At 40.0% G+C, this 27,506-nt stretch overlaps 2 protein-coding genes across 22 annotated transcripts in view; both read left to right on the top strand.

Annotated features, from left to right (window-relative positions):
• The window catches only part of nrxn1a (neurexin 1a), a 92,766-nt gene extending 88,873 nt beyond the window's left edge, over positions 1-3,893 (top strand). For all 18 annotated transcript variants that reach the window (XM_054767757.1, XM_054767771.1, XM_054767774.1 and 15 more), the window contains one exon: positions 1,563-3,893. In XM_054767757.1, the coding sequence (XP_054623732.1) occupies positions 1,563-1,864 (302 nt within the window). In that variant the 3' untranslated portion in view covers positions 1,865-3,893. The remainder of the gene's footprint in view (positions 1-1,562) is intronic.
• Positions 3,894-11,906: 8,013 nt separating this feature from the next.
• Positions 11,907-27,128, top strand: fshr (follicle stimulating hormone receptor). 4 transcript variants are annotated; one of them, XM_054767778.1, is made up of 15 exons: positions 12,029-12,156; positions 13,802-14,076; positions 14,211-14,282; positions 14,367-14,441; positions 15,558-15,632; positions 15,707-15,781; positions 16,363-16,437; positions 16,579-16,659; positions 18,362-18,430; positions 18,498-18,572; positions 18,695-18,880; positions 21,242-21,459; positions 22,046-22,227; positions 22,297-22,488; positions 24,799-27,127. In XM_054767778.1, the coding sequence occupies exons 2-15, from the start codon at positions 14,000-14,002 to the stop codon at positions 25,336-25,338; spliced, it is 1,992 nt and encodes a 663-aa protein (XP_054623753.1). In that variant the 5' UTR covers positions 12,029-12,156; positions 13,802-13,999; the 3' UTR covers positions 25,339-27,127. The 4 variants fall into 4 exon arrangements, with proteins under 4 accessions (XP_054623751.1, XP_054623750.1, XP_054623753.1 ...); XM_054767777.1 differs by having other exon boundaries at positions 12,049-12,156; positions 13,797-14,076; XM_054767776.1 differs by lacking the exon at positions 13,802-14,076 and having other exon boundaries at positions 11,907-12,156; positions 21,248-21,459; positions 24,799-27,128.
• The last annotated feature ends 378 nt before the right edge of the window (positions 27,129-27,506 follow it).

The following is a 27,506-nucleotide window of genomic DNA, read 5'->3' as shown; positions in this document are numbered from 1 at the left end:
CCCGATATCATGTGAGAAAATTGCGTTTTTAAGGACGTCCCCACGGACTCTCCTAACCGAGCGCACCTGCACAGTGTTAGATTTTTGCATTGCTAAAATATGGGGATTGTATTTGTAAATTCCTACATATGTGTTTTGACCTGGACATGCCGCGCTGGATGATGACATCACTTAGCGTCACTGCTACTGGACCGTAAACTAACGTCCGTACTTTGCATATTGTCCCCATAAATGTCACTTAAAATGAGTTTCGAATAAGGCCAAATGAGTTAAATATGAATACTGAATAAAGTGAATGAACTAATCAAAAGAAAAAGAAGCGAATCAACTGTATTTCACAGGTCAACTACAACTCCCATGACCACCACATACCCGGAAGACAATGCCGTCACCGACAGGCACATGATAAAGACGTTTAACGTCTGTATCATTAAAAGTGCTACAAAAATTAAAAAGCACATCCATATGAAGCCGACCGTGCTTAAATCCAATGTTTCATTTCCTAGTATCGATTCATTACTTTTCAAACAATGTTAGATCGATATATATGTCCTGATGGGAAACTTGAGAACACAGATCGATGTAGTCGAATCGTACGAATCCAAATCGATGCATCGATGTAGTGAATGAATAGTTACACTCCTACATACTATACATCATGTCCTAAAAAACCTTATACTATAGTCTACAACATAACAAAATATGATATACACATTACACCAGGGGTGTCCAAACTATTTACACTAAGGGCCGCATACGAAAAAATCAAAAGATGTGGGGGACACTTTAAAAAAATTTTAACCAACCCAAACAAAATATTTAATATAATGTGTGTGTGTGTGTATATTTATTTATTTATTTATTTATTTATTTACACATATAAAATATATTTAATCATTTTATCAGTGACAAAGCGTATTACTATTATTTCTCTTTCTTACATTACTTTTTGGCTGGTTTTTTTTGTGTTTTTTTTTACAAATACTTATGTTCTACTTGTACATTTTTTTCTCATACTAATATGACTTATTCTCATAATATTTTGACTTTATTATCATAACATTATAGCATTTACCCAACCTAATTTTCCTAAAATTTCTAATTAATTCTTTGTTGTTTTTTTCTTATATTACAACCTTTTTTAAATTACTGCTTTTTCCCCATTTTTGCTGTTGTTTTTTAAATTTTATTGTTTAATCGTAGTTTTAGAATGTGTCGGGGGCTAGTAAAAAAGCAGTCGCGGGCCATAAATGGCCCCCGGGCCGCACTTTGGACACCCCTGCATTACATTGTAATGTTTAATATTTTAATTATTTTTGTTCAATTTTAGTTAATATTATTCAAATATTTATTAATTTGCAGGAATTGATGTCTCCCCACTAGTAAGTGCCTTACCACTAATAGATGCTGGGTATTCCCTGCAGTTGAGTGCATGAGGAAATTCAGTCATTTGTTTGTATAGTGTGCCATGAGCATGTGTCCTCATTCATCATGTATCATGTTGACATATAGGTATGTATGATAAAATGTGACACCAGCTCCAATGGTTCCCCTTCCCCCAGCGCGCCCTCCCCTGCCAGAGGTGAAGGTGTTCCCCGGCCCATCGGAGGTAGTGCGCGAGAGCAGCAGCACCACGGGCATGGTGGTGGGCATCGTGGCGGCGGCGGCGCTCTGCATCCTCATCCTGCTCTACGCCATGTACAAGTATCGCAACCGCGACGAGGGCTCATACCACGTGGACGAGAGCCGCAACTACATCAGCAACTCGGCCACGCAGCCCAACGGCAGCGCCAAGGACAAGCCGCTGGGCATCACCAAGATCTCCAAGAACAAGAAGAACAAGGACAAGGAGTACTATGTCTGAAGGAGCGCAGCAGCACATCGGATGCATATACCTTTATATATTTAAAAAAGGCTCTATGTACATAAATAGGTATATTCCAAAAAGAGCATACACACATGCACAGGGACATGAACATGCTGACGTTAATGTGTTTCTCTACAGCTATCACAAACATGTTCAAGCACAAACACACACACACACACACACACACACACACACACAGACTGGCCTAAAAGGGCATAAGGGACCCTTATTGTATAAATTTACCAATGAACAGAGCCTCGAGAAAGAGGCTCCTTTTATGAACCATGAAGACCATTCCAAACGAGCGCAAGTGACGAGTGAAGAGCGGCCCCACACACTTGTAGCTTCACACACTTGAGGAAACATGCCAGCGTTCCATTGCATGAGTTTACTCTTTGAATTCAAAATGAGAGTAATATTAAAGTTTCACTGTATTGGGGTGGTGCAGCCGCTCAACTCAAACACATCCATCGGTGAGATCTGAGATCTTTTTTGGCTTTTCAATGCAGTGGTTTTACATTACTATGTTGATGATGAAGACAAATACATTCAAAGAGCAAATGCATCAAGTCGATCGCTGACGATGAAAGCACTGCTGATATTTACATAAAGCGCACACATCAAAAACCAGAGTGCGTGTGTGTGTGTAGCTGGAGAGCAGAGCACCAAAAAAAAATGTTGAAGCAACACGATGAGCAGCCCTAAAGTGTCTTCTTCTCACTGAGCTTTTATTGGCCTTCCTGTTTGCAGACGGGACTCTTGAGGACAATGGGAAGAACGATTGAAAACAACAAAGAAAATAAACAAGCACAGCGCAGGAAGGGGACAGGAAATCAGGGTGCAGCCACATAGCCACTGGGGGACCATGGAGTGGGCAGGGCCTCGATGATGATGGGTCTTTTCCTTCCTCCCTTGTCATGACTGCAGGATGTTTTCCTGTAAGGGATACCTGAGACTTGAGATGCTACCTATAGACACCCATGGTCTCCCGTGAAACACACAACAAGCATATGGTAAGCAAGACATGCCAGGACATGCTTGATGTCTTCACAAGAAGAAGACATTGATGATGGCAGAGACTGTATTGACGGACAGGGGGGCAGGGCTTGGGGTTGTTTCTCATTGCACGTGAATTATCTTATTCTGCGTGATTTATACCCACGACCAGAAATCTCCAGAGGTGACGCCCTCGTAGGTTAATCGGATTATTTTAAATTGGCACCTGTCGGAAGTGAGTGTGTGTCGCATGCCTGTGGCGTAGGGGCGGAGTTAACGGTTTAAGAGCGGTGCTAATTCCGAGGAGGACTTTTTACGACAACTTGTGTTGACTCACTTGGGACAGGCGTGTGTTTTGTTTTTTTTGTTTTTTACACATATATGATGTAAGGGTGCCATAAGATCAGCCAGCCCCGCTCCAGTTCTTCCACGCAACGTACGTCAGATGCATGCTGGCAGGACAAAAAAAAATGGTGTGAGATGATAGCGTCCAAATGATCCTCTCCATCCTGACCTCTCCTTTATGATGTTTCTCTGGCATCTTTTTCCTTTTCTCTCCCTCCTCCTCTCTATTTCTCTTTCTCACTCTGTTTGTGTTGCCATCCGACCGTGGAGGCGCTTCTCCGCCCCGAGCGGGCCTCCATGTATACTAGGTGTTCATTGACCATGTTATTATTTTCTATATGTACAATTTTTCTACAGTATTTACTTTTATTTTTATTGTTACGGTTCTTTGATGAACATAAAGTGGAAATTTATTATGAAAAATAGTTTTGAAGATTAATGAGTAAATAAAATATTACCCAAGTCATCCTAGGGTGTGTGTGTGTGAGGTGGAGAAGTGCTTTTTCTTTTACATCTTCTGCTTCTGACTTTGTGTCTTTGGCTGTCATCTCCACTTGTGGCGTCCTTGAACAAACGCAGCTGGGACGCAGATAAAAACCCAAGACTACTGTGGTAAATAACAAACAACACCATTGCTCACCAGTAGGGGGCAGAAAGTTCCATTAAAGAAATTAAATACCAAAAATGTTTCTATGCTTTAACTTCGAAAATATTCCATTTATAAATAAATTCACTTATCATTGTCAGGTCTGGAACCAATTAACCAGGATAAACACCAGGATTACTGTATATATATGACCATTGCTATGTATACTGCAGAGGTATAAAATGTTATACTTACGGTGAAGTGATGTAGTCGGCACCTTGTCCTCTGCGTAAACAGAGAGACAACTAGGAGGACATTAGGTATTCATGACAGAACATCCTGAATCAAATGTTGTTTTCCATGCCTCCTCTCAAATTATCCTGCGCTACACAGGCGTGCAAGAGTCAGCAACATTTTCATCATTGCGCTCATGTCACACACACACACAGCAGGTCCTTTTTTGAAATAATATCCTCCTTGGTACATCTGCTGTTGTCGGGAGGCCACCATTCTAGTGTTCTACTTTGCTACCTTTGTGTGTGCCTCAAGGCTGTGTGTTTCTCTAAATCACAAAGAGGTTTCATTCCTCTCATCCACAAAAAAACACACACAAGGAGATGAAGATGCAGGAATGTTTTTTCAAAGACTGTCAGACGTTTGTGTGTGTGTGTGTCGGGGTGGATTGGCCATTGGGAGTACTGTGAGTTATCCCTGTGGGCTGACCAAAATGGGCTGATGGACGGCCGTTTATTTGTTTATTGCTGCGTCTTACAGTTATGCTATATCATGTCAGGCACTCGGACCAAGTGGAAAACAGCCACTCAAGCTGACACAAAGTTGACCAATTTGAAGCCGTCAGCCCTTGACTCCATGGGTGCTAGGACTTCACAGGTGTTTTGCTAGTTGGCCAGGAGTGATCATCTGCATCAGTAAGTGTTCCCATAAAGGGAAACTGCACTTTTTTTTTATTTTGCTCATCATCAACAGTCCTTTTGTGAAACATAAACATATGAAACATGAACATGTTTCCCTTTTCTGTGCGTTCTAAAGAGACAAAAACAGCTAGCATGAGGCAGCTAACAATGCAATTAATGGGACACACCTATTCTGCCCTTAAAGCCGTAAAAAAAACTTTTTTTAAAACGACAACAATGTTCCAGTTACATAACGTGACCTGCTTATTAATCAAGCTACAAGTAGCATTCGTTGCTATGGGCCCTATGAAATCAATGTGCCTACAAAGGAAGCTCCGGTATGCTTAAAATTACCAAAATACTGTAAGTATTACATGTCATCATGAATGTACCTGCTACTACGTGGTCACAGAATGGATATAAAACAATAAAATGTTGTTTGGGGGGGGGTAATAGAGGGCTCTATAGGCAGACTAGGTGAATTCATTGATTCATTGGTGATTTGCTTTTATGAAGCACTTAAGTAGTACTTTCATCATTGCACCTGCCAAGCAAGTCACATGTTGCAATGTGATGTGTTTTAAGCATCTGCTTTTTTTCCACTCTGTAATCATTTCTACCTATAATGACACCCCCCAATCATGTCACCCGCAGAGTTCAAGTGGTTAAAGTATTGCATCATGAGCTACATTGATGTAACAATTTAAACTATATACTCCACATATTTTTTCAGTCAGATAAATTATTTCAAATTCATTTATTTATTCAAGGCTCCAAAATATAGAGGGGTATTGTTTAGTGTTGTGGTGTTATTAAGGGCTTGTGTAATGGGGCAAGTTGGCACAGTATATGCATGTGGATTGTAGCGGGCCAGTCTGGATGAAAAAATCCATGTGTCTCCTTGTGGGCTTGTAGAACAGAATATTTTATCAGTCACAATCTCTCAAATACAAAGCGAGAGATTTGACAGACCAGAGCTAAAAGTTCTGACAGTAACTGCTGGCATGGTGTTACTTTTCCGTCTTTGCACATTGTAAATACGTTCACTTGATTAGACACCCTTGTTGGTTGTTTACATTAAAATGAAACAAATCCAGGCTAGCTCTCAGAGGGCAGACCTCCCCTAAGGCCAACAACTGTCATCAATACGCACCTCCTGTAGCTGCGGAATTAAGAGTCATGCGTACATCACGGCGAAGTCAATGCAAAATTGACAAAAATTCAACAAAAATATACCTTAACCCATGCCACACCCCTCTACATAGTTTTTGCATGATCTTGCTAATTAACAAACAACATGGGGCAGCATTATCCCTTTAGGATGATCCAAATTGTATCCTATTTTTTATCAATTTTGAAAACATTTAAAAGTGACTTTTAGAAAGCCCTACTGGGAACATGTTGTTTTGTTTGTCTGTAGCTTTAAGGCTAATGAGCTGTGTTTGTCCACGCCTGTCTCTATCAGAGTGTGTGTCTCCAAGAAGAGAGTACTTTATCGTGGCAAAGTAAGCGATGAACCAACGTCTCAAGCTACACATGAAAATGCAAGTATTCCAATTACGGATAAACTAACTCAGCGTCAAAACTTGCAGGTGGAGAAACCTCAGGTCATTTGCTCAGGACATACATGGCAAGAGTTCCGTTGAAGATACTACAATTTTGAACTATTTTGGTGCTTTCATGACTACACTTCACGGACACAAGATCAGAACAGCTTGCTGACACCCTCAACTTTAACTCGGATAGGTGAGAGGTACAGATTCCTTGAAATAAACCAGTTACAAGTGCTGACAGCTGCTAGCAAGCCAAGTTAACTGACTAACTGGTGAAGTGCACAGCAGTTGCCTAGCAACACTGCCAAACACAAAGCAAAATGATGTCGGCCCTGGAAATCCGGATTCAAAATCAGAAATAGGGTCAGTCTGGCTGTCGGATGAGGAGGACGACGCCTCAAATGCAAAAACAGCTCCAGAACTCGAAAATATTCTTAAGAGCAAAAATTATTACACGCCTTGAAGAAGGAGATGAAAGTGATACATGAGCAAACTGCAGCACAAACAACGCGAGAGTTTGGGTGTCTGCAATCACAAATACAGCAACATTTATTAAAAGTCTGAATACAGTCAAACTTGTCTACAGCGGCCACTAGAGGAAGTCTGCAAAAGTGGCCGCTATAGGCAGGTGGCCTCTATAGACAGGTTGGCGTCCAGGTTGAATGTTGACCAGTAGAGGAAAAAAAAGAAAAAAAAGGGAAAAAAATAATAATAATGTTGACCAGTAGAGGGCACTGCGGACTGCGGATAAAAGTTGTACAGCACTACTAGGCTTGTTATTATCATGGTTTATGGTTTTAATCCTGAACATGCATATGAGTCAAACAGTAGCACATCACATAGTACAATTCACAATTTTGCATGTCCAAAAAGGAGTAGGAAGAAGCAAAGCTTATTTAATCCTACCCTTCATCAGTTTCACATCAGTTGCAATACATTTATTCACCTCTTGTTCTTCCAAGTGTACTTTGTAGGTCTACATGACAATGTAGTGCAATCATAGCCAAGGTTTTTACTTACTAAAAGGAAACTAGAGGCTTAATAATAACTGATAGAATATATCCACCACCCACAGAACAAAGCTGTGCTAGTAATGTCTTACGCTTGTTTTTAATATTTTACTTTTTATACGGCAGAGTGTCATTACAGCTTTAGTTCATCAGGAAGTGACGGGAAGTGACGGTGGGCGTCCCGAGCAGGAGAGCTAGGCTCAGTGCTAGCTGTGAGTTTGGAGAGAGTTGGGAAGTGTGTTTATGTTGGCGTGGATGTAAAGTCCTGCAGTGTTCTCCGCTGTTAATAAAGCCATTAAAGTGCATCGGCGACGTGAGTCTCTCCTTCCCCACAGCAAGCGGCATTACAGTATTGACCAGTGCACACCAGGAAATAAACGCTGTCATTTCTTACAGGCATTGGCTGGACAGCTATGTAGTGGGGCTTGTTTAACCTTTGCCTTGTGGGCAAGCAGGAAGGAGAGACGATGCTGAGAGATGTGTGTGTGTTCTGAGCTGCTGTCTGGTGGCCGCGTTCAATAAATAAAGTTGGCAGAAGCAACAGGAGAAGTTTCCTTCTTTGCTTCGGAGCTGAATAACACTGACAAGTTAACAGACTAGTCGCGAACGGAAAAGAAGACGGCTTTGTTTGTGTCGAATACAGAAGATGAGGACTTTGATGGATTTGTGGATGAGGATTGATGAAAAATAACGTAAGTACATTCTAAAATACTTCAATTAAGTACAACCCAACTCAGTTTTGCTCCCGCTGCCGCATGCATGCTAGCGTATGTTTTTTTTTTAATTGTAGCGTCGCTGGGAGCACGTCCTGTTCCCAGCCTAATTTGCGGTAATGTTTTGGTGCAAATGCTCTTAAAGTTACATGTTTGACCAGGAAATAGCAAGCTCAAAAGAAGACGACTTTTTTATGTGGAACAACTGACAGTTTGTGTGGATCTTGTGAATGATTGTGACTGAGCTAGGACTCAGTAATTAAAGTATACACACGACGGCTTCATTGATTGAAAAACAAAACTTTTTTGTGCATGAAGCTTCTACTTGAGTTGGTAATTTGGCCGCTATATGCAGTCAGATATTGACCAAGGGAGACAAAATGGGTGGCCGCTGGCCGCGTTGGACAGGTGACTGCTATACACAGGGTCTATAGCATGTAAATTTGCTGCGGGGGATTTTTCAGTGGCTGCTATAGGCAGGTGGCTGTTCTATAAAGGTGGCCGCTAAGACAGGTTTGACTGTATGTACATGCACAGAACGACACACTCTACAGAATGCTCATGGGGACCCACGATGAAGTCATAAATTAAGGAGGAAAATAGAGCGCTAAGCAAGGATACCAAAGCACTAAGAGAAGATATCAAGGTATTGCAAGATAATAAAGCTGCCTTGCGCGCTGTTCTTAAGAAAATAGAGCATTATGCAATGATATCAAGGTTCTACAGGATGATATCAAGGCACTGTCAAAATATAATGCTGTCCTGCACACCACTCTTGAGAAAAAGAAAGAAGCAATGGAAAATATCACTGAGCAAATGAAAAAATACCATAATTGATGAGATGGATCAGGGAATTCAAAACTGCACTGCTGAAACAGGGAAAGAAGCTGAAAGGTACAAACGTTTACTACATGAATGAGCATTTCACAAAACACAACACTGACGTCGGCAAGAAAGCACAAGACTTTAGGAAGCAGGGAAAGATATAAACCACAACCGTCAAAATCGACATCAAGCTAAAAGGAGGACCAGTAGACAAGAGTGTTTGTTGTCAAAGATAACAATGATCTGGATACATACTAAAGAACATATCACCATGACAACAAGGAAAAGGAGGATACAAGCCACAAAGACACAACCATGCAGTTAGAAGGATTACATTCACTAACATTTGGCTTTTAATATCATCGTTGCAAGGGCCTGCTCAACGAGGTACTGGAATTGGGAACCCATGTACCTACATTCAATGACACTCAATACAACACCAAGACGGCAGAAAGTGGTGAATAGTGTATGTTGAATACAGGAAGTGAACAAATGTATTAGTAACTGATGTGATACGGAGAGGGGGTAGGATTAAATAAACTCTGCTTCTTCCGACTCCGTTTTGGACATGTGGAATTGTGAATTGTTACATGAAGCATTCAATGCAACTTGTATGCATGTTCGAAATTAATTATACCATAACCTTTCACTTTTTACATATACTGTACGTCATACACTGTTCGTCTGTACTACCCAGCTTCAATTCACGTAAAATCAAAAGGTACCATGTATTGGTACCAGACCAGCAGTCTCCGTGCAGCGTCATGGCGCTGATCCTCACACCACTGAACGAATAAGAGATGAGGACGAAGCCAGAGGGAGGCAGCAATTTTTACATCAACAAGGAGACAAATTAAAGCTGCGGAAGCTAGAGTATGTCATATTTTGAAGTTTACAGATACAATAAAGCCTATTTGTTTAATAAATATCAATGTTCTGGAAGAAAACACTTTTAACACAAGACACGACGCCTGGACGCATCCCGGAGTGTAGAAACAGCCAAACAGACATATTTTAAACAAACCACACACCAAATCTTCACAAATGAATTAAAATACAATGAAAATCATATGTATGTATTTCATTAGCCAGTGATAAGTATACAACAACAATAACAGGCCGGTATATACACTCCTGATCCAAATCTTAAGACCAGTTGAAAAATTGCTAGAATTTTCATTTTGCACATTTGGATCTTAATGAGGTTTTAAGTAGAGCTACAATATGCAAAAACATGAAGGGGGAGTGAGACAAAAAACATTTTGAAAAGGTAATTGATTGAAAACAACAATTAAACTGAAATAGGCTGTTTATCAGCTGATCAAAAGTTTAAGACCATCGCTCAAAAATAACAAAAAACTCTCCAAACCAGAACAAAAATGTTCTCAGTAGGACTCAGTAATGAGTAGCTCCACCGTTCTTGTTCATCACTTCAAAAATGGGTTTGGGCATGCTTGATGCGAGTGTTTCCAGGAGGCTAGTGGGAACATTGCTCCAAGTGGTGAAGATGGCTTCACCAAGGGCATCAACTGTCTGGAACTGATGGCCATTTTTATAAACTTCCCTTGTTATCCATCCCCAAATGTTCTCTATGGGATTTAAATGAGGGGAACATGCAGGATGGTCCAAAAGAGTGATGTTATTCTCCCTGAAGAAGTCCTTGGTCAAGCGAGCATTGTGAACTGCAGCGTTGTCCTGTTGAAAATCCCAGCTGTTACCACACAGACGAGGGCCCTCAGTCATGAGGGATGCCCCTGCAACATCTGCACGTAAACAGCCACCGTTTGACGACCCTGCACCACCTGAAGCTCCAGTGTTCCACTGAATGAAAAAGCACCCCAGATCATGATGGACCCCCCTCCAGTGTGCCGGGTAGAAAACATCTCAGGTGGGATCTCCTTGTCATGCCAGTAACATTGGAAGCCATCTGGACCACCAAGGTTACATTTTTTGTCATCAGAGAATAAAACTTTTTTCTACCTTTCAATGTCCCATGTTTGATGCTCCCTGGCAAAGTCTAAACGGGCAGTTTTGTGGCGTTGAAGGAGACGAGGTCTTTGAATTGTTTTTTTAACCTCTTTTCCCGCAGATGCCGTCTGATGGTTATTGCGCTGCAGTCAGCACCAGCAAGGGCCTTAATTTGGATGGAAGACCGCCCTGTGTCTTGATGGACAGCCAATCAGATCCTCCGGCTCAGCTTTTCTTGGGTCCACCACTTGACTTTTGTGTTCCATAATGCTCAGGATCTTTCAAAAAATGTAGAATGACTGATTTACTGCTCCCAACCTTAGCAGCAATGGCACGCTGCGAGAGGCCTTGCTTATGCAGCTCCACAATCCAACCATGTTGAAAAAGAGAAAGCTTCTTAGCTTTACCATCAGGAGGGCATGACAGTGGGAATGCCTGACAGAAAATGAACATTTTGAGCAGATTTTGGCTTTCATAGTCTGTGGTCTTAAACTTTTGATCAGCTGATAACGACCCTCAAGAGGAGAAGCGGTATAGGAAATGGATGGATGGATAAACAGCCTATTTCAGTTTAATTGTTGTTTTCAATAAATTACTTTTTCAAAGTGTTTTTTGTCTCACTCCCCCTTCTTGTTTTTGCATATTGTAGCTCTACTTAAAACCTCATTAAGATCCAAATGTGAAAAATGGTAATTCTAGCAATTTATCAACTGGTCTGAAGATTTTGATCAGGAGTGTGTGTGTGTATTTGCTGGAGTATCTGTTATGTGTGTGCATTACAAATAAGTACATTTTATAGTACATTAGTAGAATAGGAATATTTTGCCAGTTGCTGTGTGTGTTGTTGAAACATTTTTCCCAAATATTTCGCTCTATGTTGAAGCTGCTAATGTTAAATGTTAATGTTAATGCTAATGTAAAATGTGTGTAAGTCAGTTCTCAGTCATTACAGACGTGGTCTGAGGAAAGGTCGTGTCTGATTGTCCTGATTCAATAATTCTCCTTTTCAGGTGGTCTACACACACACACACACACACACACACACAATGTAGCAGAGACCTCAGTCATACACACACACACACACACACACACACACACACACGCCCCCTAAAGCTTACACACACAACAAAACTTCACTGGGCTTCATTGTGAGCTAGTGCATGATGCGTACACCACGTTAGAGTGAGAAGAAGCATGGCAAGTGGACCAACGGTGATGTTCAGAATGAAGATGATGATGATAGTAATTGCAGCAGCTGTGGTGGGCAAGATGGACGGGATGTCTGCAAGACTGTCCAAACGAGCCCTATGCTTGTGTTACTACTTCCCTGTGGGAGTGAACGAGATTCCCAGGAACATTTCCTCCAACGCGCAATATGTGTGAGTAACACACGCACACGCTGATGTAGTAATGTAGTGCAAATGTTGTGTTGTGTAATAGAAAAGGTAGTTTAGTTAGCATGTTAGTTAGTTACAGTATACTATGAAAGAATACTTTTATACAAAATTTGACCCATGCATTGTGAATGAGACCATTTAAAAAAAAATGTTGAAAGGATATATGCATATGCATATTTATGCATATGCATATATATGTATTTTGCCATCCCCATATACTGTAAGTGCGACAACACATGTGATGACTTTTCTTGTTTAGTCTTTGCTGTGGAACATGAAGAACTCTTGAGGTGTGCTCGAGTGCTCGAGTCTAAACACGTCTTGTAGACATTTATTTCAATATTTGTATGTATCTTATTGGTGTTGTTATCAGTTTCACTATATGTTTCAAATTGCAGCTATCTATTTCAATGCTTTTAGGTTATGGTTATTGTTATGTATATGTTTTCAATTATATTTTAAAATTAGACATTTATTTCAATATTTTTGTTGTGATTATTGTCCAAACGAGCCCTTTGCTTATGTTACTACTTCCCTGTGGGACATTCCCAGGAACATTTCCTCAAACGTGCAATATGTGTGAGTAACACACACACACAAACACACACACACACACATTGACGTAGTAATGCACTGCAAATGTGTTGTGTGTAATAGAACAGGTATTTTAGTCAGCGGTATATGAAAGAATACTTTTATACAAAATTTGACCCATGCAATGTGAATTAGGCCATTTTTAAACATTTTTAAAAAGTATATATGCATATGCATATATCTGCGTTTTATGCATTTTGCCATCCCCGCCTCCACACACACATTTAAACTGCATTTGAAGTTATTTCAAAAACTTGTACGAGTAGTTTCATGTCAAATGTTAACATCAATTTTATCCTTTTCCAAAAACGTATTCTTTTTAAAGTTGTATTTCATTAGTAATCAAAAAACATATACATATGACTTATTCATTTTAAAATGTTGTTTTATTTGATTGATTTTGATGATTCATTTGAGTGTGATATTCAGCTGTATGTGCACTACCCTTGTCAGTCCTCATACCATAGGATTTGCTTTTCCACCATAATTGCTGTCTTGGTGCCTTTTCCGGAAATGACTTTCTTCAAATTGGCTAAAATAATCTTGTGTTTAGGGGTCATAGCGCCACTTGCTGATTTAGTGCGTGCGTATGATATTTGTTGCAGACATTCTTCGATTAGGGAGCATCACGTGGTTACATTTGCACAATTCCACAGGTCCGAAATGGAGAAGGAACAAGCAGAGTTGAGTTAATCCTGCCCCTTCTCGATATCTTTCACTGATCATTTATTGTCTTTATATTTAATATTTCATATGTGTACGTTTTGACCTGTTGTAAATGTTGTCCACATCCTGTCTTATAAGGTGCTGAAGGAAGGCAGTTGACAATTTCAACAATTTGGCAATTTCAATGTCCAATGGCATTTTTATAAAAGTTTTATTTGAATTTTTTTACTTTTACTTAAATATGTTTATCATTTTTAAAATGTTTTTTAAATGATTTTAAAATGCCAATTTGCACAATTTACTTGTACAAACAAAATGTCTGTTTTTTGACCTTTCAGCCATTTTCTTTGTAACATTTGCAGAGCAGATGTTAGAAGAATGTCTAACCCTTAGATAAGGGCTTGTTAGCATCGGCTGTTGTGAGCTAAGACGCCATCTTGCTACAAGTTTTGGAGGAAAGGTGCTGCTGGGTACTTCTGACAGCCAACCAGGAGGCGGATGCCACGTGCAAACACTTGTTAGATGTAAAGAAGATCCTTATGCATGAGCAGCCTCACACGCAAGGATGAGGACACACTTAATGGCAGGAGAACTCCCAGCTGGCGATGTGTGTGTTCCCTCCAAGGTCAAGGCTCCATGCAGGTGTGATCCAGCCCCCCCACCTCATGCAATGTGAAGGACAAACCTCCCTGACTGCATGCAAAACGCACACACACACACACACACACACAAAATTAGACAGGAGTGTTGACACAAGTGTGTGTGTGTGTCACCAGGGAGATGAAGCAGACCAAAATCCGAGTCATCCCTCACGGTGCCTTCACTGACCTGCACCAGCTTAGGAAACTGTGAGTGTGACTCTCATCAACATCTATAATATGAGCACTACTTGTCCACAATGTTTTGTCTGTCCCCTCACACCCAAACTCTAGGACAATCCTAAACAACGACAACCTGAGGACCATCGCTTCCTTCGCTTTCGCCGGCATCCCTCTGGTGGCTGACATGTAAGTGCAGCAACACACGTGGTGCCTTTTTCTTTCTTGTTTAGTCTTTGTTGTGGAACATGAAGAACTCTTGAGGTGAGAAGCAGTGCTCGAGTCTAAACACGTCTTGTAGACATTTATTTCAATATTTGTATGTTGTTATTGGTGTTGTTATCAGTTTCATGAAATGTTTCAAATTCTAGACATTTATTTCAATATTTTTGAACATACATTTTCTCATATTTTTACAACTACCTAGATTTTAATATTTTTATGTTGTATGTTGATTTTATGTTATATTATTTTTTCATATTTTTAAAATATAAACATTTATTTAAATATGTTTGTTATTATATTTTTCGTTACATTTTAAAGATTATTGTCATTTATTTCAGTATTATTGTATTATTATAATATTAACTTTTAAATTATATTTTAAAAACTATAGACATTTATCATGTTTATTTTATATTGTAGTATTTTTTCATATTTTGAAAATTACACATTTATTTAACTATTTTTATATTATATTTTTTCATAATATGTTTAAAATTACTGCCATTTATTTCAGTATTATTATTATTATTATTATATTATTTTTTTCATTCTATTTTAAAAACTACAGACATTTTAATATTGTTAATTTAATATAATTTTATTAATAAAAAAATGAAATGTTGAAACTGTTGAAAATACATATTGAATTTGAAAAAATACATAATTATTATAAGTATTAAAAAAATATATATATAAACAAATATGAACCAAAATAAAAATAAAAATAGACTTTATTAGCTTCGGCCACATGAGAAATATACTGTACAGTATGATATCCAATACATCAAAAATTCAGTTTTCACATCCGTAGACTATAATTCTGACTTTTGATGATTTAGCATCATGACAAGTGCAAAATGTGATATAAACACTACACATAGTCTTTGTTGTGGAACATGAAGAACTCTTGAAGCGAGAGACAGCGCTCGAGTCTAAACACAGCATACAGGAAGCAGACAACCACAATGTAGCCCTGAGGACATACTTGTGCATTCCAATACACACTCGCTTCCTCGTGGGGAAATTGGAGAACTGCAATCCTACAACAACAAATCTCATCTTTTGTGTGCTTTCTCATAGCTTCATCTCAGGAAACGTCGCACTGGAGACAATCGGAGCGTTTGCGTTCTCCGACCTCCCTGAACTCGGCGAGATGTGAGTGGAGCTGAACGGAAACTTTGATTTTGTTCCCAAGTGACACTGCTGGACTTTTTTGCCGTGTCTTTCAGAACCATCACAAAGTCCAAACACCTGAGGCACATTGACAGGGATGCGTTCAAGGACATTGTCAACCTGCAGCGCCTGTGAGTTCTTGCCTCAGGAAGAAGAACCGTGTTGTTATTATTATGTTATCATGTTTCTCTTATGGTTCCGAGGGTGTGAGCCTATTTGAAAATTGTAGTCGTTAAAAATGCAGGGCCAGGAATTCAGTCAGCAGTTTTTGAATTGAGTAATTATTCATCACTTGGAGTTATATTTAGAGCTCAGCTCTTATATCACATATGCAGCTTGGTATGGAAGCTCCTTGCAAGGAAAGGTGCATTATCTCTGAGACCCACAGGCCACTTGATTAGGTACACCTGTACTTCTCAGTCTCACTGTCAGAGTGGTATTCATTTAACAACATTTAGTTGATTGTTGTTACATATACTGTATGTACGTACATTGAAGCTTCAAAAAGGTAGCTAAAATATTAGAAACAAACGTAAGGATGTAGTGCACTTGTACACAAACCGCTCTGTGTGTGTGTGTGTGGTATTATTTGATACACACACACACACACACACACACACACACACACACACACACACACACACACACTGAGAACCTGCCGCTTGGTGTTGTGACTGCACACGACGTTTGGTGCTTTGTGTCCACTTTGCAGGATCATCTCCAACACGGGACTCGCCACGTTCCCAGACTTCTCTAAGATCCACTCGGCCGCCGACTGCATGCTGTTGTAGGCCCCACGACACATGTACACACACGCGCACACACCATGACAAGCGTGTGTAAAATGCATATGCATGCATGGAAATGCTTCAGGGGTCCTGATGGTGATGCAGTATATCTTGTATTGTACCTGATATGTGTTGCCTAGCGACCTGCACGACAACAAGCACATACAGGAAGTGCCCACCAACGCCTTCAACGGCCTCTGCAGGCGTACCATCAGAGACATGTAAGCACAATTTCTATGCCGCTTATCCTCATTAGGCTCGAGGGGGTAAGAACAATTTATTGTACATTATTTATTTTTTCATTATATATGTTTTAAATTATAGATTTATTTCAATATTTTTATGGTATTATCATTATTATATTCACTTTTTCATTATATTTTTAAAAATTTTGACTTTAGAATTTCAATATTTTGTTATTATTATATTATTGGTTTCATTATATTTTTAAAACTACAGCTATTTTAGTATTTTTCCTTACAATAATTAACCTAACATGCATGTTTTTGGAATGTGGGAGGAAGCCGGAGTACCCGGAGAAAACCCACACACACACGGGGAGAACATGCAAACTCCACACAGAGATGCCCAGATGGAGATTCGAACTAAGATCTTCCTGACCTCCTGACTGTGTGGCCGACATGCTAACCACTCGGCCACCGTGCAGCCCTATTTCACTTTTGTTATTCTTTTTAATTATTAGTCTGGACTGATTATGTTTTTGAATCATAGATGTATATGTCAGTCTTTTTTATTTTTATTATTATATTAATTTTCTGAGATTTTTAAAGCTATTGTCATTTATTTCAATATGTTGTTTTATTATTGTTATATAAACTTTTCATATTTTTACAAGTAGACATTTATTTTAAGATTTCTAATGTTATTATCATAATCATTATTATATTCACTCTTTCATTATATTTTTAAAAGGATAGACATTTATTTCTATATTTTTGTTAAATTATATTTTTATATATTTAAAATATTTATATATATTTATATTTATATTTTAAATTATATAGATTTCAGTATTTTTTTGCTATTATATTAATTTTGTCATTATACTATACAAATGATAGATATTTAATTACCTTTTTGTTTTTACTTTTATATTAATTTGTAAGATTTTTTAAACTATTGGCATTTATTTTATAATATTTGTATTATTATTTATATTATTTGTTATTATTATTATATACATGTTTTCAGATTTTTTTCAATTATAGACATTTATTTCAATATTTTGATGTCAATTGAACATACTATCAATACAGAATAATGAAAAAATACATAAGAAAATACAAATAATAAATAAACACTAATAAAATACATCATAGTATTATTGTTAATACACAAAATATAAATATATAAAAAATACTTAATATAATGTATGTAGTATGTATACTACAATACATAACAAAATAACAATTCAATACACTTTTTTTGTTACGTTTAGGCCATTAGGCATATGATATGCTATCTAATACGAGAGCTTCTTTTTTAGTAAGAGAGTAATGCTCACTTTTGATGATTTAACATCATGACAGGGTCAAAATATTAAATAAATAATCCACATAAAGAATAAGCATATTAAAAGTGCACATGTCTGTATGCAGCATGTATTGGTATTAGATTTTGTAGGTCCAGACCCTCAGTTAATATCATCAAGTTTATGGATTCACAAGCAGAAAAATGATCTCTAATCATTCAAAGACTGTTGGGAAACAGGGGTGGAACTAGCTTTTTTGAAAAGGGGGGGTGTGGCCGAGGCCGTAGGCCCACATCATTCCGATTTAATAACAATATACATTATCTTGCATTAATATGTACACCCCCACACCCGCCTCTAAATCCGCGCCTGGGAATTTTTTACACTTTGGCCTTAAAAGTAAATCATTTGGCTGCTCTCTGTGATGACAGACGGCTCACCAGAAATGGCATCAAGGAGGTGGCGAGAGACGCCTTCAACGGCACCAAGATGCACAGATTGTGAGTCACAGCAGAAGTATGATACATTTGCAGGAGTATTGGACCAATCATATTTCTCTCTCTGAAGGTCTCTGAAAGGCAACAGACAACTTGCTCACATCCATCCAAACGCCTTTACGGGTTCCAGTGAGTTGGTTGTACTGTAAGCATGGCATGCAGCAGTGAATCATCCTTCTTAGGCACACTTTGCCACAAATAACCACTTCTTAGCACCCATTATTCCTCCCACACGTCCATCATTGAACACTTTTTGTTGCCTTTTAGGGACGTCTCCCACACAGCGCTCAGCTCCCTGCCCGATGCCATCCTGGTTGGACTCCAATGGCTCATTGCTGAGTCGGTGGTTCACCTGAAGAAGCTTCCCCCACGGCAGGCCTTTGCCAAGCTAAGCCTTGCCCAGGTCACGTACCCGTCACACTGCTGCGTCTTCCTCAACCTATACAGTAACAGGTGCGCTTGTAGAGGTGTTCCTAATGTTTGTAATGTAAAGGCAGAATTTTATATTTTTACCATTATTGTGTGCATTAGGGGTGGTGAAAATAATCGATTCTTTGATGCATCGTGATGCGGACATTGACGATTATTAATCAATTCATAAATGTCAATAATCGATGCTGACGGAACAAAAAAAAACTGAACAAAAACACGGAAAGCGGAAGTGCCGCCTGGACAGTTTATGGTGATGCACCTAACTGTAAGACGCTACCAGAATGGCTGAGCGTGTCACTGCGCAATACCTACCCGGAACGCAATCGGTGTCGCGCATGCCTGAGCACTACACCACTTCCCCCTTCAGCTAATTTTTACCACAGCGCTACCACGTGCTGTGGTAGTTATTATTTTTTAAATGTATGAACATAAATGGTCAATAACCATACTTCATACATGTAATTTGTTGAGAGCCTATTTTATAAGTGACTCTAAAGTACATGGTTAGCATTGGGGATGTTTCTATCATCGTATGACATCCCCCAAGAGTGAGCGATGTAAAAACTTACGCAAAGCATGTAGCGCAGACGTTAACGTCATATCCGGTTACGTATAAATACGTAAATAAATACAATAAAACACATATTGATATTTCAATGTAAACAACCGTAAACAGTGCAATGATGGATTAATCTAGAGGATTCAGCTAGAGGTTTTTTTCTAAACGGAAAAATACCATCCATCCAAACATATCTTCCTAGCAAATGCTTTTGTGTGTATTTTTTTCAGTGGCGAAAAAAAACGTAAAATTTATGGAACAAAGAAAAGATGGCTTATAAATTGTCCACTTGCACTATGGATATGGTATGAGAAAAAAATTGGTGCTTTTGTTGTACTTTCTCCAATTTCTATCTATTTTAATAACGTTTTTGGGAGAAGGGAGGGGGCGTATATTGCTTGCTACCGTAAAATAGATCGACGGATGGCGTAGATTACACATGCCTAACATGTGACTGCCGAAAAATAGGCCGACCGGATGTAGACGCATTCTGCACATGCGTTGAACCCAGTTGAACCCACTGCGTTCCGGGTACGTATTGTGTAGCGACGCTGCACCCGCTGGATTTAAAGTGAGCGTCTGGAAGCACTTTGGCTTTCATATAGTTGAAGGTAAAAATGAGCTGGACAAGAATCAGACAATATGCTAACTTTGTCATACAAGCTTAAATATTTTAGGAACATGACAAATATGAGAAACCACACAGCACGTTTCCACCCGAACTAGAGAACTAGAGAACCATCGCGCAGGCGATAACTAATTTTCCACCCAACTCGGAAAAGCTGAAGCAAATCACAAATTCAATCGCAACTTATATTGCAAAGCATTTTTGGCTGTATTCGATTGTTCCGCCCTTTGGAACCCAGATACAACGTCCCATTGCAACGTTATTTCACTGACACTCCAATTGTGAATAAGTGCAGCCTAGATTTTTTGGTTGTTCATAATATACTGTTGTCTGCAAGCATTATTCTTGTGTGAGAGCCGCTGGTACAGAAATCTATATTTCGTATGAAAGCTGTTTTTGACTTTGCTATACAGCAAAAATAATATTTTGTCAGAGATTCTATGCTCGGGACTTTAGTTTGAATTCAGAAGTTTATTAATTACTTGTGAATTAATGGCAGATTTTTTTTATGTTGGTTACTCAGAATATGCTGAAGTTTGTTAGTTTTATACATGCTGCTACTGGTGCACTTTATCATCACATCGCAGGCCTCTGAATCGTAATCGCATCAAATTGTGAGGTAGCCAGGGATTCCAGCCCCTAGTGTGCATACAGAAAAATTGAAGGACATGCATTAAAGATGCTAAGAGCAATGTAGGCCAATATATGCTAAGCTAACTGATGTTAGGTGACAAAGCAAGTTAGTTTAATATCTAATAATATAAGTCATTAATAATGACTTAATTTCCTTTTTAGACTATTCCGAGGGCCAATGAAAGACAAGCTGCGGACACGTACGCAGCAAAAGCAGGTTGTTAGCGTAGCATAGCTTAGTGTAGCTTCAAGTCAAGCTAGGCTACATTCTTGTATTTTTTTATCTGTTTTGTTTTTTTTCATCCAGTACATGAAGTATTTTTATCATAAAACAATGACACAGTAAATGTTCTATTGTGGTTACTCTCCTTAAATTGTGCTCCAATATCATTTCATATTCATGACAATTCCCTGTTGTTTCTTCAAAGCAAAGATGGTGGCTTTTATCTTCTGTAACAAAGCGGCTATTTATTGCCACCATTAAAGCTCAAATGGGACACTTTTTTTTTTTTTAGTCATTCATAGCAGAAGCGTGTTTAATACATTTCTGTGTTTTTGTCAGTTCCAGGTGGAACCCCCTGTGCTCCCTCCCCAAAGCCCGAGATGATGGCCCCTTCTTCAGGGACCACTGCTCCAGCTTCAACTCCACCTGCAGCCCCATGCCGGATGCCTTCAACCCCTGCGAGGACATCATGGCCGCCGTCCCCCTGAGGGCCCTCATCTGGATCGTCTCTGTCCTCACGCTGCTGGGGAACATGGCCGTGCTCCTCGTATTGTTAGGTACCATCTACATATCTATTTAAAAACTACCGACTCCATTTCAACCAATCAGATCACTGATCCTGCCCACCAGCTCCCAATGGGTGACTTTTAATGACAAATAAATTATTAATTAATTAGATTAATTAATATTTTTATCATTATATTATATATGATTATAATATTGTTATTATGATTTGATTTTATAATTTTTTTATATTATATTATTTTTTGTTTTTATTTATATAATTTACTGTATTTAATAATCAATTACGTAATTTTGTTAATCTCACGCCACCTTTCACTGCTCATTAAATGCATGAAAAGCTAATTAAATATAATTTGGATATAGAATAAATATATAGAAAAAGATATAGATATAGAAAAATCTTAGAATGCGAGGAATTCTAAGGTTTGTCTAAAAGTGACGTCACTAAGAGCTACTTTTAGCCTTAAGATGCTTTTTGAATACGGGCCCAGGTATTCAGGTTAGCGACCTAAAATGGAAAAAGCATCATTCTTGAATGGGATCTCATTGTGCAAGTGTGCCTAATGAAGTGGCAGGAAAGAGTGTTTTTTTTTTTTTTTTCTCCTCTCTTGTTGGCAGGCAGTCGCTCCAAACTGACGGTGCCGCGCTTCCTCATGTGCCACCTGGCGTTTGCTGACCTCTGCATGGGCGTCTACCTGGTGGTCATAGCAACGGTGGACACGTTGACACGGGGCCACTACTACAACCACGCCATCGACTGGCAGACGGGCCTGGGCTGCGGCGCCGCCGGCTTCTTCACGGTGCGTACGCGCCCACATGTGATGTATGGTGGCGGGTCAAAGGTCAACAGCATGTGTTGTGTGCGTCAGGTATTTGCCAGCGAGCTGTCTGTATTCACGCTGACAGCCATCACGTTGGAGCGTTGGCACACCATCACACACGCCCTGCGGCTGGACCGCAAGTTTCGTCTGAGGCACGCCTGCATGGTCATGGCGGCCGGGTGGATCTTTTCCTGCCTGGCAGCGCTGCTTCCCATGCTGGGGGTTAGCAGCTACAGCAAGGTGAGTACACCCCACTTTATTAGGTACATCTGTACACATCTAATAACACACAACACAAGATCATTTTTTATTTATAGCAAGAGCTGTAGCCAATGCTTTTGCCCCGTATTTAACTCCAAAATATTACAAGACGCTGACGAGGCTGTTTATCAGCTGATCAAAAGTTTAAGACCACAGGCTATAAAAGCCAAAATCTGTATATATTTTTATATTTATATATATATATATATACATATATATGTATGTGTGTTTGTTATATAATTATTAGTCAATGACAACACAACTGAACAAAAAATGCAGTTTTTAAATGAAGTTAAATAGGACGTGCCTTACGAAGATGGAACGGTGATGAACCTTCCCAGGAGTCGATTCGCCAGGCCAACCAAAATTACCCCAAGAGTGTAGCGACGACTCATCCAAGAGGTCAAAAAGACCCCACAACAACATCTAAAGAACTGCAGGCCTCACTTGCCTCAGTTAAGGTCAGAGTTCATGACTCCACCATAAGAAAGACACTGGGTAAAAATGGGTTCCAAGATGAAAACCACTGCTGAACAAAAAGAACATTAAGGCTCGTCTCAATTTTGCCAGAAAACATCTTGATGACCGCCAAAACCTTTGGGGAAATACTCTGTGGTCTCACAAGACAAAAGTTTAACTTTTTGGAAGGTGTGTGTCCCATTACATCTGATGTAAAAGTAACGCCACATTTCAGAAAAATAACATCATACCAGCAGTAAAATATGGTGGTGGTAGTGTGATGGTGTGGGGCTGTTTTGCTGCTTCAGGACTTGGAAGACCTGCTGTGATAAATGGAACCATGAATTCTGCTGTCTACCAAAAAATCCTGAAGGAGAATGTCTGGCCATATTTTTGTGACCTCAAGCTGAAACCAACTTGGGTTCTGCAGCAGGACAATGATCCAAAACACACCAGCAAGTCCACCTCTGAATGGATGAAGAAAAACTAAATGAAGACTTTGGAGTGGCCTAGTCAAAGTCCTGACCTGAATCCTATTGAGATGCTGTGGCATGACCTTAAAAATGTGGTTCATGCTGGAAAACCCTCCAATGTGGCTGAATTACAACAATTCTGCAAAGATGAGTGGGCCAAAATTCCTCCCCAGCGCTGTAAGAGACTCATTGCAAGTTATCACAAACACTTGATTGCAGTTGTTGCTGCTAAGGGGGGCCCAACCAGTTATTAGGTTTAGGGGGCAATCACTTTTTCACACAGGGCCATGTAGGTTTGGATTTTTTTTCTCCCTTAATAATAAAAAACTTTAATTTAAAAACTGCATTTAGTGTTCAGTTGTGTTGTCATTATATATATCATATTCAAATTTGTTTGATGATGTGAAACATTTACTGTAAGCGTAAGCGTGACAAACATGCAAAAATATAAGAATTCAGGAAGGAGACAAACACTTTTTTACACCACTATACACCTCCTATTTTTATGGTTCCGCATTCGGCCCTGGGCTTGAAACAACGAATGAGAGATGAGAACGCGAGCCATCAAGCTAAAAGCCCAGACTGTCAACTTCACATCCAGCTTGACTCTTATGGGCGCCACACACGGGAGGCGACATCACCTCTACTCCATTCATTTTCAATGGAACCTGTGCGTGTCACCGTCCAGCCAAGCGACAAGCAAAATTTGTGCGCGTGAAAGTTGGCGTTCGTGCGTGTCATTATGTACACGCTGGCTTGTGACGCGATCCCAGAAAGTTGAAAAATGTTCAACTTTTCATCGCTGTTGCCCAGACGAGGACCAATCAGCAGGAGTTTCATTGATCGACCAATTTCCCGGAGCTATTTGACATTTCTAAAAAAGAATATAGAGATATAAAGAAAAAAATGGCATAGGAACTCGTCGATGCCAGAGTAAACATATCGGGTATGTGTACATTCATTTTACACGGAAATTTCTGTAAGTTTATCTTCAATGCCAGCAAGATCCAGTTCTAGCAAGAGTACTCGATCAACACCGGCACTTTTCCTCCTCTGAACTACTTTGATACCCCCAAATTCCCTCCACCTCTGCCAGCCAATCAAAACCATGGGAGACTCGTACAATTCGCTCTGGATGTGAACAAGTTGTTCACGGGTGTCGCTGGTCACAGCCGCTCGTGCATGGTTTGTTACGCGATGGCGATGAGTTTCGTCAATCGCAGTCGTTTGTCGCCTCCCGTGTGTGGCGCCCCTTCAGGTGTCAATTAGTGAGGTTTACCAACGTCCGCACAGCCGCACTGGCTGGCACCCGTTAAAGGTGTCGTTAGGTGTAGCTAATGAAGTGTCTGTGTCACAGGTGAGCATCTGTCTTCCGATGGACGTGGAGTCTGTGGCGTCTCAGGTATACGTGGTGTCGCTACTCCTCCTCAACATCCTGGCCTTTGTGTGCGTGTGCGGCTGCTACCTTAGCATCTACCTGACCGTGCGCAACCCGTCTGCGGCGCCGGCCCGCGCCGACACCCACGTGGCCCAGCGCATGGCCGTGCTCATCTTCACCGACTTCCTCTGCATGGCGCCCATCTCCTTCTTCGCTGTGTCGGCGGCGCTCAAGCTGCCGCTCATCACCGTGTCAGACGCCAAGCTGCTGCTGGTGCTCTTCTACCCCATCAACTCCTGCTCCAACCCCTTCCTCTATGCCTTCTTCACACGCACTTTCCGCCGCGACTTCTTCCTGCTTGCCGCTCGCTTCGGCCTCTTCAAGACGCGCGCGCAGATCTACCGCACGGAGAGCTCGTCCTGCCAGCAGCCGGCGTGGACGTGCCCCAAGAGCAGCCCCGTCATCACGTATGCGCTGGTCAACAACGCCACCTGCGTGAGCGGGAAACAGGAGCGATGACACACGGACCCGCCTGCCTTTGCAATGATAGCTTTATCCTCAAGCAGCCTGTTAGCTCATTTCCCATCATCCTGTCTGACCTCTGATCTGATCGCAAAAAGTATCCAGGAGTCACAAATCACATGACCCACGGGTGTGCTCCTGTGCAGGCTTACATGAACACACCAAGGGATGCTACACGTTGATCAGAGCACCCCCAGATCTTTTTTTTTTTTGGTGTATTTAAGATGGAATGCATCAATGGAATTGCTCTTACAGGCCTTTAATAAGGTAACAATCACAGAAGTATTTATGTTTATTAAGAATGTATTGACAGTTTGTGTATTTGTAGCATGTCAACAGGGTTGCTGATTCTCTAATTCACCACTAATACCTACAACCACGTACACGCTAACCTTGCTGTCATCCACTTGTATTGAAATACTCATTATTGCAACTTTGTTACATAGATAAAACAACGGGAGTGTGTCCAGGGGGATATGTTGTGCTTGTCTGCAGCCATCTGTTTGTAATTGTGGTTATACTAATTATTCAATGTTGCCTTTGTTCTTTTATTGTTGCATTTATAAAGATGTCTTTTTTTTATAACCAATGTTTGCATAGGGAGTGTGTATGTGAGTCATAACAAAATCAAATCCCGTACTCTCATGCATAAACACACACACTGAGCTGAGCTGTCGTTATCTTGAAGCAAAGCTATCCTTCACAGCCTTACAGGAGGCGTTCAAGGACAAAGTACCCTACCAGCCCTCACTCAGCCTCATGTGTCTCATGCTGGAACACAGCTGCCTACAGGAGAATTTATTTGATACCCCCCACACACACACACCTACACACAGATAGTCAAGGCTGCAGCTGCAAGAAGGAAGTGCCCCCAGTTTTGGGATTTATGATATTTTTGGTACATTAACAGTATATTGGTATATGTATTTTGTTCTACAATGTAACATGGGAGGGACAGAGCCTTCTCTGTTGCCGCTCCCTCCCTTTGGAACACACATCCGTGACACTGCTGACCTTACCGCCTTCAAGACTAACTGAAAAACACACGTTTGAACTGATAATGCTTTAAAACTTACATATTCAGTAGTACATCACATTACAATCTTTTAAGATTGTCTTTTGTATGCAGTTTTAACTGCATTTGTTCTGAACTCCATACTTTATGGTTCTTGTGCTCCGCTGTTATTTTGTACACTCATATTTGTTATTTGTTTCGTTTTACCTTGTAAAGCATCGTTGAGTTTTTGAAAAGCGCTCTAACCCTTGTCCTAACCCTACCTCCATCCCTAACCGTAACCCCAACCCATAACCTTAATACCCATACATACAGTATATACAGATTTACTCTACATTGTAATGTTGTACGTTAGTGTCATCTGGTGGCCATTTGACGGCACTAGCACAGAAATACATTATGTCTAATACCACTTCCTGTTTTGAATGGCATCATCGTCACCATTCTCATCTTGACACATCAGAAATGCAGCATTTACAAGGATAATAACGCTCAAGTTAGATTACTATTGTGAATGACATATTTTAATTGAACTTGATGCGTTTTATTGTGCTTGTAGTGTACTGAGAGCTGTTCCTATTATTTTGGTTTCCTCGTTACACTGCATGCCTGCAAAGTAATCCGATAGGCACCCTCAATTGGACAAGTAGTGCATTACATGTGCGGATTACGTCGTATATTTGACGGAAACGTCACAGTCTGCAATTGTACTCAATCGTACTCACCGAATTAAGATTAGATTACATCACAAGATTTAATGTGTTTGTCTCTTATGTTTTCACTCATAAAGCTAATTAAAACAATGACAGTTTAAATGACAACTGGAAATGCAGTCGACAAAAACTATGAAATATGTGGGCATGTATTTAGACAAATAGGTTGTAAACATAATGTATGATGGTAAAAAAAATATATTTTTTTGGCGTTGTTTATGCACCGGCTAGTAAAGATGAGACGTTCGCGAACGAGTCGAGTCATTTGAATGTCACTTTTAAGTGAACGACTATTACTAGAGATGTGAACGGATCGAGTCTGTTGAACGCACGTTTAATTGTATGATGAGAACCAATTCGCAATTGCGAGCGGTTCTTATACGCAATTAGCCCACGCTGCCTTCGCAAACGACTCGAACATTTTGAATATCTATTTT

This window comes from Dunckerocampus dactyliophorus, chromosome 2 (assembly GCF_027744805.1).
Source record: "Dunckerocampus dactyliophorus isolate RoL2022-P2 chromosome 2, RoL_Ddac_1.1, whole genome shotgun sequence".
Taxonomy (NCBI): domain Eukaryota; kingdom Metazoa; phylum Chordata; class Actinopteri; order Syngnathiformes; family Syngnathidae; genus Dunckerocampus; species Dunckerocampus dactyliophorus.
The sequence above is the reverse complement of the archived record's forward strand: the minus strand, read 5'-3'. Positions and strand labels throughout refer to the sequence as shown.